Below are 15,000 nucleotides of genomic sequence, written 5' to 3' on the forward strand. Positions count from 1 at the left end.
GCCTGGAGGACCTATGTCTAGAACAGAAACGAAAAGAGAGCGAAAGAGAACGACAACGGCAAAACAGATTACCAGTAATAGCTCATACTTAGTGGCAGAAATTACTCCACAAATTCTTTCATTGGGCACTTAAAACCGTCTGTACTCTTTTAGACATCAAGAAAAAGTTGATTTGTTTGTTTGTTTTGCTCAATAATTTGAGAAAACAAGTGCCTCTTAATCCGTTAGCTCAACTGGTTTTCGATGTGCCTCGACAGTGACAAAAAATTTTGCACTCACATAATGAAGACATAATCGCAACGAGTTCTTGTAAAATTAGGGGGAAATTTCACTAGCGCGTGTAAAGCAAAAATTTGTGTAAAGCACCTAAACTCATACACCAACCTGGGTCGAGTTAGCAGCCAAACATAGCATCGAGGCGTTGTAGGATAAACACGCAGTATTTTTGAGGAGGAAAGGAGAAAATAAAGGAATGATGTGCGGAAAATTGCATTCCTGATTCTTCTTTAAGTGGTAGAAGGTAGCTGGTATTAAAAAATGATGGGCTACGGTTTTGGCTGTAATGTTGGAATGATTCTGCGTAAAACTCAAATTGTAAAGGGGTAAATTTTAAACTTTACTAAGCTCACATCGTTCGATCTGGCTTAGGCTTATGTCATAACTGTGTAAAATCAAGCAATCTGTTTGAAGAAATTAAAAGGAGCTCTTGTTTTTCTTTTTGTTGCTATTGCTTTTTAAGAGTCGAAGAATACATCATTCAAGGGAAAGACAAGCGAAAAGTTGGCCAGCAGGGTGCGAGTTGTGCTGTTGTTGATTCAAACTCTGGTGAGGTTTCTTAAACAAAACTGAGGCAAAATTGTCCGAAAGCTTAAAGTATTAGGTGCTCTTTGGTGGAGAAAATGCAGCTTTTTACAAAGGTAGAAATGAACAACTTATTGGTAAAAGCGACTGGGAAGCATCATTTTGTCCCAACCAGCTGGCAGATGGGAAAACTCTTGAGGATCTAAATGTGTTGGTATTATTTATAAAGTTCCTTCCTATCTTATCTTGAATATTATAAAATTCTACATTATAGTTTAATTTATTCACATCTGTCGTACTGTACTGTCTCAAAATAACTTGCTTACTGATATTTATGACTCCACCTATTTCACAAACATCAGAGAGGCCCATCAATATTGTAGACGTTTAAGATCAAACCAAAATCTGTTTATACCTCGGCCAAGAACTAAATATGGCAAATTCAATGTTAGATTTGCCGCAGCCGATAATTGGAATAAATACCTTAACATATAAAAAATGCCTCCTCTCTCCAAAGCTTTAGAAATAAGCTTAAAGTTTATCTGCTTACATCCAAAGCCCGAGAATGACTTCCTGTTTAGCTGTAGTGGACCATGTCACTGTTTTGTTTTGTTTACTTTCCACCTCAAACTTATTAATTAACCTAATGATAGTCTATAAGTAAGTTTCCGCACGTCCATTGTTCATTTTCTCCTTTCCTCCTCAAAAACACTGTGTGTTTATCCTAAAACGCCTCCATGTCATGTTTGGCTGCTAACTCGACCCAGGTTGGCTGCCATTTATGAATTCGGTGTATGCGGTTCAAGAAAAATTCATTGCGAAACTGGTGAATTCCAAAGAACAACATGTAAATTTCCCTCAAAAACCTGATATCGTACTCATCGCTTCGTGATTTATGCGATATCGGTATTTAGCGTAAAATGTACCATGGAATTCACTAGTTAGGCAATGAATTTTTCTACAGAAGAAAGCAAAGAAAATGATTTAATTATTAAAGCAGCCACCAGAAACATCAAAACACGGACAATTTGAAACCTTTTATTTTCACTAACCCTACAGGAAGAAAGAGTAAATAACCAGGGAGCTCCATATTTAGGCTTGGCTAAATCATGCTATATTTTTGATTTTACTCTAATCCCAGACCATTTTACTCGTCAACTGGGAGCACTTTATTAGGTGTGAATGGGAAAATAATAATTAGAGTACATAACGTACAGAGTACACATGTATGGAAATGATTGCTTGCATTTTTTATAAATGTACTCACTGTCTGGTAACAATGTTGGTTAAGCCATTGACTCCTGGGGGTTCCCCATTGACAAGTAAAATTGTCTGGTGTTAGACAGTAAAATACTAATTATGGCCGGTTTAGGTTGGTTTAGAGTGATTAAGGTCTTTTAAACTTGAAATTGAGGAAAAAGGGCCACAATAATGTATAATAACCAAACACATGAATCACCTTGATCAGTCTGTGTACAATTTATTTTATCTTACCAGATTGGCAGCTTGTTCTGGAGTCAATAACTGGAGTTTTCTGTCTAATTTCTTCATTTTTTCCACTTTCTTTGACTCCACATGATGAGCAGTTTCAAGCAAGGACTAATTAAAGCCAAAACCATGTGGCAAAGTTAGTAATTAAACAATGCACTGTACTTGAGACAAAAATGAGACCTAAGTGTGTATTCAGTGTACACTGATAACAAAATACATGACATTGTAGAAGATAACGAGGACAGTCATAGCAACAGCAATGGCAAGTAATCCTGTGGAAGAAATTCCAAAACGACACCTCGAGGAGCCACCATTTTTATAAAAGTTTAGCAACCAAGACTAAAAAGCATCTTTAAAGCTGAGACATCATTGAATTGGCTATAAAAGCTATGACTTTTTACTTTTGATTGTTTGTTTGTTTGTTTACATAATTAACAAACATTGGCAGAAAAAGAAATTTTTAAACTCCTGGCCAAACTTTTTCCAAAGATAAACTTTTCCGAGGTGCCAAGGAATGTTGGAAAAAATCACTTTATTTACTGTATATAGCAAAATAGCATGGTAGAGGGTGAATTGTCCCAAATTGTTAATCAAACCTTAATTAAAGTGGTACTATGACGAAAATCGCATCTTTCCTATCTAAGCCATTTTGAAACATAAACAAGTAGTCTGCTTGAGAAGAAAAATGCTGTTTATGTTTGTCAAATATCTCTATTCGTTCCAGAGATATACGAGTTTTTAAAATATGCAAATTAGCCAAGTGATGACATCATACACTCAACCAAATTTTGTTCAAATATGATGAAAAGAGATATCTCAGCCAATTTGTATCAGAAATTTTTGATTTTTTGCAGTATGATTCTACTAAATGTTCTCCACAATATGAGCTTAACAGTTCTGTTACCATGGCATCCCCCATATTAAAAGCTTTTCTGGCCACCTTTGGCGTTCCATTTTGATATTTGCTAACAGCACTTTATATGCATGATCCAGCAAGCATATAAATTTGTTAGCTCGCGTTTGTGGCCTTGTTTAACAATTTTCAAGTTGAAAATCACTAACGTATTGAAATCAAGTGGGTGGAGACTGGAAAAGAGTGAGTTGCCATGGGAACAGAATTTTTTATAGCCATAGGTGTGTTTCCTGTAGAACTATTAGACTACCAAGTTTCAATGGCCTGCGCTGCAAATTGACCAAGGTAGCTCTATTTATATACTCAATATAATAATTATTGGGTTGAGTGTATGACATCATCAGTCATCTTATTTGCATATTTTACCCATTTTTCAATCTTAAATATCTCCAGAACTAATGAAGATATTTGCAAACGGTAAATGGCGTTTTAGTTCTTTCATGGAATTCTATGTGATACACTCAAAAAATCAAGGGGTAAAATTTTTGATCATAGTACCACTTTAAGCCACTGAATAATCAGATCTGTATCGAGAGTGCGCCATTGCGTCCTGGGAAGCACTTGTTTTTTCCTTTGGATGCATAGAATGTAGAACAAAGGGTCCAATTGGACGCAGAAAAAAAATCGAATGTTTATGCAAATTACAAACGCCAAACGCCAAACTACAGAGAAATGATCGAATTCCTTAAAATGAATTTCAAGGGAGGCTGTTATTTTCGGATTTTTGTAACTAGTTGAATGATTGTATTTGTATTTTGTGTTGTGTGACGTGATCTGAACTGCTTTTTTGGTGAGACACTCTGCCAATGAGGTGAGACACTCTGCCAGTGATAATTATTAAACATTTCAGTTGAAGTTCACTTTGTTGCATGCTTTCCAAGCGAATTTCAAGCATTGGTTTGTTTCATCGTGAGAGAAATGACAGAGAATCCAATGACGAAATGCAACCCTGTTGATATTAATTCTGGGCACGCTCGTGTCATTGTCTCGGTTCTTGTTTTGCAAAATATGCAACTTTTTCGGGGTTAGTGTTGAAAATAACATGTTTAACATGAAACTTGAATGTATTCAATCGCTTGATAATTAACACTGGCCATGGTGAAGTCACGGCTGACAATGAACTGTGTATCAACAGGGCGTAACTAATCGATAGAAATCGAACATAATCAATCGTAATTGATACTAATCAATTGACTAATATCGGAAATTAAAAGAAATCGAATGCCTGCATCCTTGTGATTATCGCTTTTGATCGATTTTTGTAATTGCTATAGCTATTGACTTTATCGATTTGTTCGACAATGATAAAAAACAGGGAGGTCGTGCCGATTCACTTTCGTAAAGTGTTCATTTCTAGCGTCTGGTTGATCCTCGCTAGATCCTCACAGCTCACTTGAACTAAACAGCTGCCCACATGTATCCAACTAACATCCCCTTAATACCGGTACTTTCTTGAAGATTGACTATAGTATTTTAAATTTTCCTAGAAACTGAAAGTATCGAACATATTTAAACAATATGACAAAGTAAATTTTGTAATCAAACTGTTCCACGTCCACAAAGTCACGCTTTTGCACACGGTTGCTTCAATATATCTTTCACAAGTCATTTACAAAAAACAAAGAACAAAGTTGATTGCAAGGTAAGCTCCAGGTTAGTTTTGACATCTGCTAAGGAACAGCTTTCACCATTTTTCTTTAAAGTATTATGTATGCTGAGTATGGCTCACGTTTCATTTTTATAATTATTATTGATTTTCATTGATGTGATAAAAAAATTGTAATTATCGATTAATCTATTAGCTTCAATTGATTAGATACGCCCTAGTATCGATCACCTATATTAATCTTGTTTATTCTTTTGTTCCTAAATTACACCTCAAGTGTTAAAATGATGCTGTTTTACGGAAAATTTGAGATTCAGTTCTGTTTTTTCTTTTTCCTGTGGAGATCAACTGGAGCCAATTAACACTAGCTATAGCACATGGATTCCTCAAGATGTTTTCAGATCTGATCGATGGAGCTTTGACAGCCCATACATTTTGATCAATGAATCAAAGGGCATAACAGTTTCAAAGAAATTGATCCCTTTATTTTAAGTACATATTCGAGGGGAGGGATATGACTTTTTTTGTGCAATTTAGAAATCTGAAAGAGTACTGCAGCATCAGTTAAGAGGCAACGGATTGAATACAAATAAGCTGGACCCCAAAATTTGAAAACCTGGATAGTACATCTCTGCTTGATGATGACACAGGCCAAAAGTGACAAGAAATGACAGGAAGGGAAAATTGTTTTCCCCTGTATTTTCACTTTGTTCTTTTGCATCACAGGCTGCCCTGATATACATGTAGCAGCCAGTTCACATATAGAGTACAGGAAGCTAATATGGTATTGCCATAGCTTTCTATCTCTTATATTCTTACCTTAGTATTATACATGTTTTTTTAATGTTATTGTTTTTAAAGGTATTTTTAGAAGGGATCAAATTATACAAATACAGATGGTTTCTATTTGTCCGCTCTACTATACGTGTTAGCTGATTTTCCCTGCATTATACAGTGTACATGTATGGATGTTTCTTGTGTAAACCCTATAAATCAGAATGCAAAAAGAGTACTTGAATTGTGGGTTTGGGCAGCCTGTTCTTGTATCCAGTCTTCTTCTTTTACATGTGAGATAAGTTATTCTATACCTCAGTAGCTGCTTAAGGCAGAAAAATATTTGGAAAGAGTTGTGCAGTGGCGAAATACACAATTGAAGTGGGAGCACAAAGCTTTTCTTTAAATAAAATAGATATCAATTTCTTGTTAATAATATTATTATCAATTTTTGCATAATAAGTATTATGTATGTCGTAGAATGTCATACCTGATGATCCTCAAATGTTGGGTTATATGAAGCTCCAGGAACACAAACCTCAATGGCTTCCAAATCTGACGTCTTCCGATTGATGGTTTTTGGTTTCTAAAAGTATATGCATGCACATGTAATGTTCCATATTAAAAGGAAAATTAATAGTTAATTTTTTTTGCTTGTCAGGACAAGCAAGACTCAGAGAGAGCACCATTAAAGTTTTCAATGAAGACAAATATGTATCACTATGCAGTGTTCACATGTACAATATTGGTCTGGTCTTGATGAAAGAAAAACAAAAATATTACTTGTATTATTATCAAATACACAAATTGTTATAATATAATTAATATAACCTAGACTCATATCCTCGATCTAGCACGCAGATTAACTTTTCATGTGTCTGAATAAAATTTGTACTCTAAATAAAAGTGCTCTACGTTTGTACCTTAATCCTTTTTCTTCCTGTTGTCCTCAGGAAATGTTCATCTCCATTCTGAGCATCTAAAATACAATGTGGTTCCAATTTTTAAAACAAATTTAACCTTTCCATTGTCATACACGTACATGTACATGTATCACCACAATCTGGGATGGTGGAACATAAAAACAAACTGGTTTCAAAACTTAAACCACACGAAGGTTGCTAAAAATGTGCTATGGTTGCCAGGCCTTCTGATAGGGTGCAATGAAAGAATGCAAATTGTGCGAAATTTGGAAGGCAGATTATGCGATTAGAAAGGCCAAGTATGCGATAAATATTGTAAATTATGCGATTTTTTTCTGAGCAATTTTAAGCTTGTTTTTCAAGGTTTCAGGATAAAAAAACATGTTTTTCCTGCCCTAAAGACATTTTGAACATAAGCTAACAGTAATTATGAATCTTGATTGACATTAGTTGGGACAAGTAAAAAAATGAGGTCTTCTGCACTATTGGTGCACCACATTAAAAGTTGAAAGGACAGGTAACGTGCCAAATGAATGATCATTATAATAATTTATTAATATTCCTGTATGCTACGACTAGCTTCTTACACTTTGTTTTTGTGTGCAGTATTATATTACTGAACAGATTTGCTAATCTGAACAAAGGGCCTGTTTGTGTTACACCAATTGGCGACTCTTTAAGAATGAGACTCATACCAGGCCCCCCACATGCAAAATAACACCTTGAACTTCTAATATTTATGAAATTGAAGGTAACAAACTTAGGCTTTTAAGCCGTTTTCCAAGGTAAATCATCTTCAAAATGGTGTATTTATGCAGGAACTCCTAAGAAACTTGTTGATTTATGTTTTATTTTATGAATTTTGTGCGTTCTTTTGTGAATTATGCGATTTTTCGTGAATTGTGTGATCGGATGCGATTTGAGGTCGATTGCGCAAAATCGCACCATCACGTAATATCAGAAGGCCCGGGTTGCTAGAGATCTTTCACGGTTTTGAGCCTTTCAGCTGTACTAACAAATGTAGTGCCAGTAAAATAGAGAGGCAGACGTACCTGAACCACTTACATTCAAATTCTGTTTCACAACAGTTAAAAGCCACTGAAGATTCATCACAATAACAATGATTCACATTTCATCACTGTACACATGGGTTGTTTTTGTGATTTGCCAATCATATCCTTTGAACATACATGCACTGTACAATGTAGTAATTGTATGCCAAATTTTAATAGTCTTTTCTTTTCAATGTAACAGTGATATAGTATTGCATAATGCAATAACCTGACTTGAAAGGGCTAGCGAAAAATTTATCAATCCTACTTAAATACTTACACGTACTAATAAGGTATTACCAGAAACCCATAAGGGTTGAAACGTGTAACGCGCGTTCACAGCTTCCGAATATTCAGTGCAAACTGATTGCTTGAATGTTTCAGTGCTAAGTACCATATTTGGAAACCCCTCGCTCTTGTTGTTCCAAATATGGTACTTAGCAAATCGAATATTCAGAATTAAGCTTGTTTCCCAGCACACAAGGGGCCGTTACACGTTTCAACCCTTATGGGTTTGTGGTATTACTCCAAACTTCAATACCATAAATAAAAGTAGATAAGATTAAACTTTGAAAAAGTAAATCTAAACCACTGATAGAATACTAAATTTGTAATATCTACACACCCTAAGAATATATAACCTACTGCTGGCTTTACTTAACAAGTATATTCAAACTGTGTGTCCCAATTCATATGATTTTCTTCAAAAGTGACCCCCAATAAGGTAAGCATATCCTTGCGATCAATCATATCAAGAGGTTCCAGAGGGATCCTAGTACTCCTTTCTCTAAGCAACAGCTCCCATGTTTTCTTTAGGTTAATATTCATAATAGGGACACTACGTGTAATATCAGCTGCAAACTGAACTACCAAATTCCAGGGATTAACAGTCTTTCTATCATTAATCAAGATGGAAAAGAGAATTGGCAAATTGGGACAAGGACAGTGCTTTGAGGGACCCCTCTATTATAATAGATAAGTAACCGGTATGAATGCTATCTGCAACTACAACCCTTGATAAGCCAATTGATAACATATGGATTTATATTAACTTCTGTTAATTTAGCACAAAGAATACTATGCGACACAGAATCAAAACAAAGGAAAAAACCCTAATAAAGTCAGCATCATGATCCAACCACTTCAACCAGATATGTTGACATTTGATTACAGCCATACTAGAATTCTGGCCTTGGCGATAAGCAAATATTGGTCAAGAGTACCATAATAAAGCTGTTACATGCGTTCACTAATAATTTATTATGATTTGTACTTGTAAAGTAGTTGCGCAAAGAGATGAGTGATGACAGCAGTAATAGAGATAGGTCTAAGTTGGCTACATGAAGTCAACAGGGACTCTTTCGGTAGACACTTAATGTCAACTTGTTTCCAAAGAGAGGACAATGTCTGTTGTCAGTGATAACAGGGGCAAGGTCATAAGCAAAGTCCCTCCAAAACCAAAATGGTAGCTCATCTGGCCCACATGCAGTTCTCTTAATCTTATTGAGGAGGCCTGTGAAAGCACATACTGACCGACTGACAGTCGGAGAGGCATACTGTGGATCGGTGTTGATATCACAGAAATACTCACTAATGACATCAGGGTCAATAATGGTATTGATCAGTTGACACTGGGTTATTTTCCTTCCCATAATGGAACTCACTGTAGTCCACCAAGCACGTAAACCCTTGCACGTAAACAGCCAATCGCTGGTTGTCCCTGATTAAAGCACTGATCATATCCTGAAAGCCAAGAGGAAGAGTTTTGTCTGATTGATACAGTTTCTTTCTATGTTTCAGTAGATGCTTCACCAGCGGTGAAATAATAATGGTGGCTCCTGTGAGAAGATGAGTCATTACAGAAGATCCCATCTAGCAGTTCAAGTTTCCAATTCAAACATGGCTTCGGACTTTTGTTTGAATTTCTCGTGTTCGGTCATGCGAGACAGCATTTCTGTTCCGAATAATTACTGGGATATTCTGCGTCTTTCTTCCTCTGTTCAAGCGGACTGACTTCCCGCCCCCTGAACCCCCGAAAGCGAAAAAGACCAAGATCTTTTAATGATGAACTCAAACAAGGCCACAGATTTCTAGAAACAGTAATGGTTTTTCTGAAGTGGAGAAATTCATTCCACAAATAATTTGTAGCAGCACTCAAGCGTGAAGTTTGACGTTCTTGCAAATGTTGCTCGATATCAGTGTTTGTTTTACATCCACAAAGATAGTAATATCCACAAAGAGTTCATATTCCCTTGCCGCAATGAGAGAATACCCTTCAGCTCTCTGAAGAAGATACAGTACATGTAGTGTCATTGTGTTGATGTTGCTGTTATTGAGAGGTGAGGACAAAAGCAAATTTCTCTAAATTCCGTACAGCGAGTAATGTCAAATTCGGCGTAGCAAGAGCTAGACATTTACATGTAAGGTCAGACAGGAGCAGGCCATGGGAACTGAGGATGCACGGCCTGCTCCCGTCTGACCTTGTAGCTCAGTCGGTAGAGCGGCGGAGATCTAACCCCAAGGTCGTGGGTTCAATTCCCACCCTGGTCAGAGTTTTTCTCTGTCCTTGTGTGGGCCCAGTTCCATCAGTAGGGCTAAAGCTCACATGGTCCATATGGGATAGAAATATAGCACTTCACGTTACACTACACTCTCTTCAGTTAATTCTGTTTAAAATATAAGTGCTACACGGCCAACGTTTGTATAAACGTAACCTTTCCTTGTACTTGTACATGTTAATTGCCGTGACTTTTACATCTTTAGTTCCCACGGCCTGCTCCAGTCTGACCTTGTAGCTCAGTCGGTAGAGTGGCAGAGATCTAACCTGAAGGTCGTGGGTTCAATTCCCACCCTGGTCAGACTTTTTCTCTGTCCTTGTGTGGGCCCAGTTCCATCAGTAGGGCTAACGCTCACATGGTCCACATGGGATAGAAATATAGCACTTCACGTTACACTACACTCTCCTCAGTTAATTCTGTTTAAAATATAAGTGCTACACAGCCAACGTTTGTATAAACGTAACCTTTCCTTGTACTTGTACATGTTAATTGCCGTGACTTTAACATCTTCAGTTCCCACAGCCTGCTCCATCTGACCTTGTAGCTCAGTGGGTAGAGCGGCAGAGATCTAACCCGAAGGTCCTGGGTTCAATTCCCACCCTGGTCAGAGTTTTTCTCTGTCCTTGTGTGGACCCAGTTCCATCAGTAGGGCTAACGCTCAAATGGTTCATATGGGATAGAAATATAGCACTTCACGTTACACTACACTCTCTTCAGACAGATTTTTTTCTTGGCTCCTAAAAATTTGGTCAGGACAGCTGCCTTAGTGGTAATGAATGGTCTTTGTGAGCATGCAAGCAGTGTGTTTTATTTCACGAGCACAAGCAATGACCAAATTTGTCTTGCAAGCAGCAAGAAAACTTCAACTGGTGAGCAGCAAGTTGGAGTTGTATTTAGAGCTACTTGGTAAGCTTTCTGCTACGTTGCTTTTTATTGAAGTACACCTACTTGTCCGACTGGCAACTCCACAGGTTCCACAATGTGCAATGCTTTCAATTCAACCAATCATCATCACGAATGTCTTAAGTTGACACGCTTTCATGCCAATTTGATTCAGAAGTCTTTTGTGACATGAAAGGTACATGTATGTTTTTTAAATTTTTTTTTGTATTTTGGTTTTACAATCTCATAATCTTAGAGTCTTCTTAGGTCATTTAGCTACACTGTACATTTCAATTACCTGGAAATAGGCTTCCTGTGCATGGTATCTCATGGTTAGTAAAACTAACTAAATAGTTTCCTGTGGTTTAATAATGACTGAAAAGATTCAAAGAAATGTAGCATATTTTACTGAGGAGTTTCAAGGAGCTACATGTAACATGGGTCAAAACAAACCTGGAATGGAACTACTCTTAACTTAATTAATAATAGATCTGACACTACTGACAATCAAATAGCTCTAGTTTTTTCTATAGAATTCTAATTTAAGCGACTTTTATGGGAAAGCTTAGGAAGTTCCCGGAGCCGGTTATCCCCAAAATAACAGACGGTTGTTCTATTGTTTTATCAGATAATGTATGCCGCAGCATGGCTACACAGTGTTATTCACCAGGCATGAATCAACAATACAAAGCCTTAGCCTGCAAATGCAGCCGCCTCTTATCACTCCCCGCCGATTTGGCATATGAGAGGAGGTTGTACTCCCATTCTTTTAATAGTAAAGCGATGTAAAAAAGCATTATTTTTGTTCCAAAACATCGACGAAGAACAATTTACGAACTTTCGAGCAATCAAGCAAACTTCAACGAGAATTCAAGCATGCGAGGAATTGCAACAATTTTGCAATCACAAGCACTTGAAAATTTGAAGAGACCTTTCAGTACCCCTTCCCTTGGTTTGCTAAATACCAATTTGCCTACCTACTAGTCTAGCAATTTAATACTGTAATATTGGAAATTGAAGAAATGGTCAGGTTAAGAGCAATGGCCCCAGTTGTTCAAAAGGTGGATAACACTATCCACCAGAGAAATCACTATGCATTGGATAGCGCAATTGGTTTCCCTATTAATTATCCAGCAGATAGTGGTTTATCCAGCAGAGAGCGCTATCCATTGTTTGAGCAACAGTGGGGCCTAAAAAGTACATGTAACTGTACATTTCTAATACCTTCTTTTTGCCACAAATCAAACCATTGTGTTGCTTGGGTTTTATTTTCTCTGACAGTGTATGTCCTTCTTTTTTTCTCTGATTCAACGTCTGAATCTGACGAGTCGCTCAAACTGTCAATTTGTGTTTTCTTTCCTTGAATCTTTCTTTTCTTGTTTGTAATAGGTTTTATCTTGCTTGCTGGAAGAAGAAGCTGATCAACCATTAAAGGCTTTCTTTTCCTTGATCTCACTTTCGATTTACCTGTGTATTTAAAAGAACATGTAAATTATCAAAGACCATATTTGTACGTATGCTGATGGTTCTACTAACAAATACATGTATGGCAATTTAAATTATTACTGTACATAATTGCAAGGCTGTCTGTGCACATGGATAGTCACCTCTTTGTATGGTCACCACCATTTCAAGTCCCAAGCAGTAAACTGTACCTTTTTGTAACTATTACAGTTTTCTCAATAATTCTAAGAGTTTTTGCAGTTTGCAGACAGTAAAATTAATGGTGACAATAGTATGGAAAGAGGCCAAAATTATTTAAGGTTATCTGTACTAGCTGATTGCAGTTGCAGTACAAATCATTTGCACTGCCCAAAATTTAAACATGATAAATTTCATTCTACATAGATTAAAATTATATTTTGTTACCAGTGTACATGTACAGTTAACAAAATTGTTGATAGTTGAAAAAAATTCCAGCCCACATGATAAAACATAAAAAGGTTTTCATTGTTGTTCTCTTTGGATACATTATAATTATTCGGGCTTCCATAAAATTTGAAGCTTGCGGCTGTTTCAGCAGAGTACTGTGTAACCAACCAACATGGAGGCAGCGTGGTCGAGTGGTTAGGACATTGGGTTTGCATGCGGCTGCTCCGAGTTCAAATCCCATTCTAACCTCTGGTTAGGATTTGTTTCCGGTTGTCCCGGATTCAACTCTACCACGCCTTGTACATGTAAATACATGTAGCCAACTGGTTGCCTCCTGCCAGTTGGTGTTCTTAATAAAGTTTCTGTTAAGTTTGAATAATGTTTCTTTCACATTGTTAAAAGTGGAGTGCCTGTAAACTAGCTTGATAGCTAAGTGCACTTCCACTGTAAACAAAGCATTTACATTTTTTTTACATTTTACATATTTTACCAACTGTTGTCATTGTCAAGATGAATTTTAAATATAATTGTTAATTTCTCCGTCAGGTTTGAAAGAATCTGTCTTTAATTACATGTACTTCAACTTGGGAAAAAAGTAGCCGACTGAAGTAGCCGACGAAATGTTGGTACTTATTGAAACCATTGGTTAATTTAAAGCAGATAAACTGTTATTTATATTCATACCAGATTTTGGAATTTCCTTGGTTTCCTTTTCAAAAAAAAACAGACTTTCATCAGGCTTTTCTGAAGGAGGCCCACTGTTGAGAACAATTAACCAGAGTGTGTTATGTATCAGCAAAAGAGATACATCCTTATAATTAGTTCACTCATTCTAGGAATTATAGTGATTTTGATAAAATACATGTAATTATTGTCTAATGTTAGTTACTTCAAAATGAAGTTGTATGCTGTAGATTTTGGTATACTGCAGATAATTCATGAACAGGAGCAGTAGCGGTATGTCAAATATTACACCAAATATCCATACGGTGTTAGCCCAAATCACCATGTGTAGAAATAAACAATAGACATACAAACAATACCTAACCATAATTTTTCTCAACAATGGTTTATGCTCTGTATATGGGCTAGGACAAGTCATTAGCCTGGATATGGAACAATCTGACTGTGACAGACCTTCCAACATCTAAAGCCCCCAAATCTTGAGGTCTCAAAAAGTTACCTCCAAAACATCTTGAGATTTGGGCCCCAATTAGTGAGATTTGACAAAATGCCATAATTGGTATCTTTTAAGCATTAATTCACACTAATTTGATGTCCTGAGAGGACCGTTCCCTTTGCTCCGTACCCTGGGTGCCAGAGGTTATTTTTTTCGTTTGGAGGAGACAAAGGGTTTTTGCTCGGCCCAGATTCCTAATGACGAGAAATTCTGCAAATACTGCACTTTTTTTATAAATATGTATTTTTTATTTTAGGCTGTAACTGATTGACATTGTATTTATTCTGGAAAACTGTGACATTTCAAAGTTAAACCATGAGACCGTGAGATGAGTCCTGAAATCATGAGTCTCACGACCATTATCATGAGAGTTGGACGCTCTGCTGTGACACAAAGTGACCACACAGCATGACTTTACAATAAAATTTATGATTTCATTTGACAATTAAACTCTACTGTGATTGGCTGGTACTGCTCAGGGAAATACTGGAATTGTGATTTTGTAAAAACATCTGGGAGGGAGTACATATATTTATTATATACGTACCGAGATTAAAGTGCCCCTAACCCCAAAATGTTTTTTTCGCTAAAATGAATCTTAGCACTTGTTCGAAACGCATTGCGGCAATTTTTTCCTTTTTGTAACAAATTCTGCCATTTTATAGGCTTCGAAAGTTGCGAAAATCCAAGCATCTTTTGTTCACGACCGAGTCAGAAAGAGAGTGGGTCTATTCCTGATGTGACGTCACAAACTGATTTACATTGCATTAACTCTTTGTAAAAATGCATGCAAAGTAGATTGTGACGTCACATCAGGAATAGGCCCATTCCCCTTCTGACTCGGTCGTGAACTAAAGATGCTTGGATTTTCGCAACTTTCGAAGCCTATAAAATGGCAGAATTTGTTAGAAAAAGGAAAAAATTGCCGCAATGCGTTTCGAACAGGTG

General features: G+C 36.8%; 1 protein-coding gene across 1 annotated transcript in view; it reads right to left on the reverse strand.

Annotated features, from left to right (window-relative positions):
- The window catches only part of LOC138026462 (ribosome biogenesis protein NOP53-like), a 31,179-nt gene that overhangs the window by 15,087 nt on the left and 1,092 nt on the right, over positions 1-15,000 (reverse strand). Inside the window, exons 2-6 of the mRNA XM_068873832.1 lie at positions 13,557-13,630; positions 12,225-12,467; positions 6,509-6,564; positions 6,076-6,171; positions 2,296-2,400 (exon numbers count right to left, since the gene is read on the reverse strand). Coding sequence (XP_068729933.1) covers positions 2,296-2,400; positions 6,076-6,171; positions 6,509-6,564; positions 12,225-12,467; positions 13,557-13,630 — 574 coding nt within the window. The remainder of the gene's footprint in view (positions 1-2,295; positions 2,401-6,075; positions 6,172-6,508; positions 6,565-12,224; positions 12,468-13,556; positions 13,631-15,000) is intronic.

This window comes from Montipora capricornis, chromosome 12, assembly GCF_036669925.1.
Source record: "Montipora capricornis isolate CH-2021 chromosome 12, ASM3666992v2, whole genome shotgun sequence".
Classification (NCBI taxonomy): domain Eukaryota; kingdom Metazoa; phylum Cnidaria; class Anthozoa; order Scleractinia; family Acroporidae; genus Montipora; species Montipora capricornis.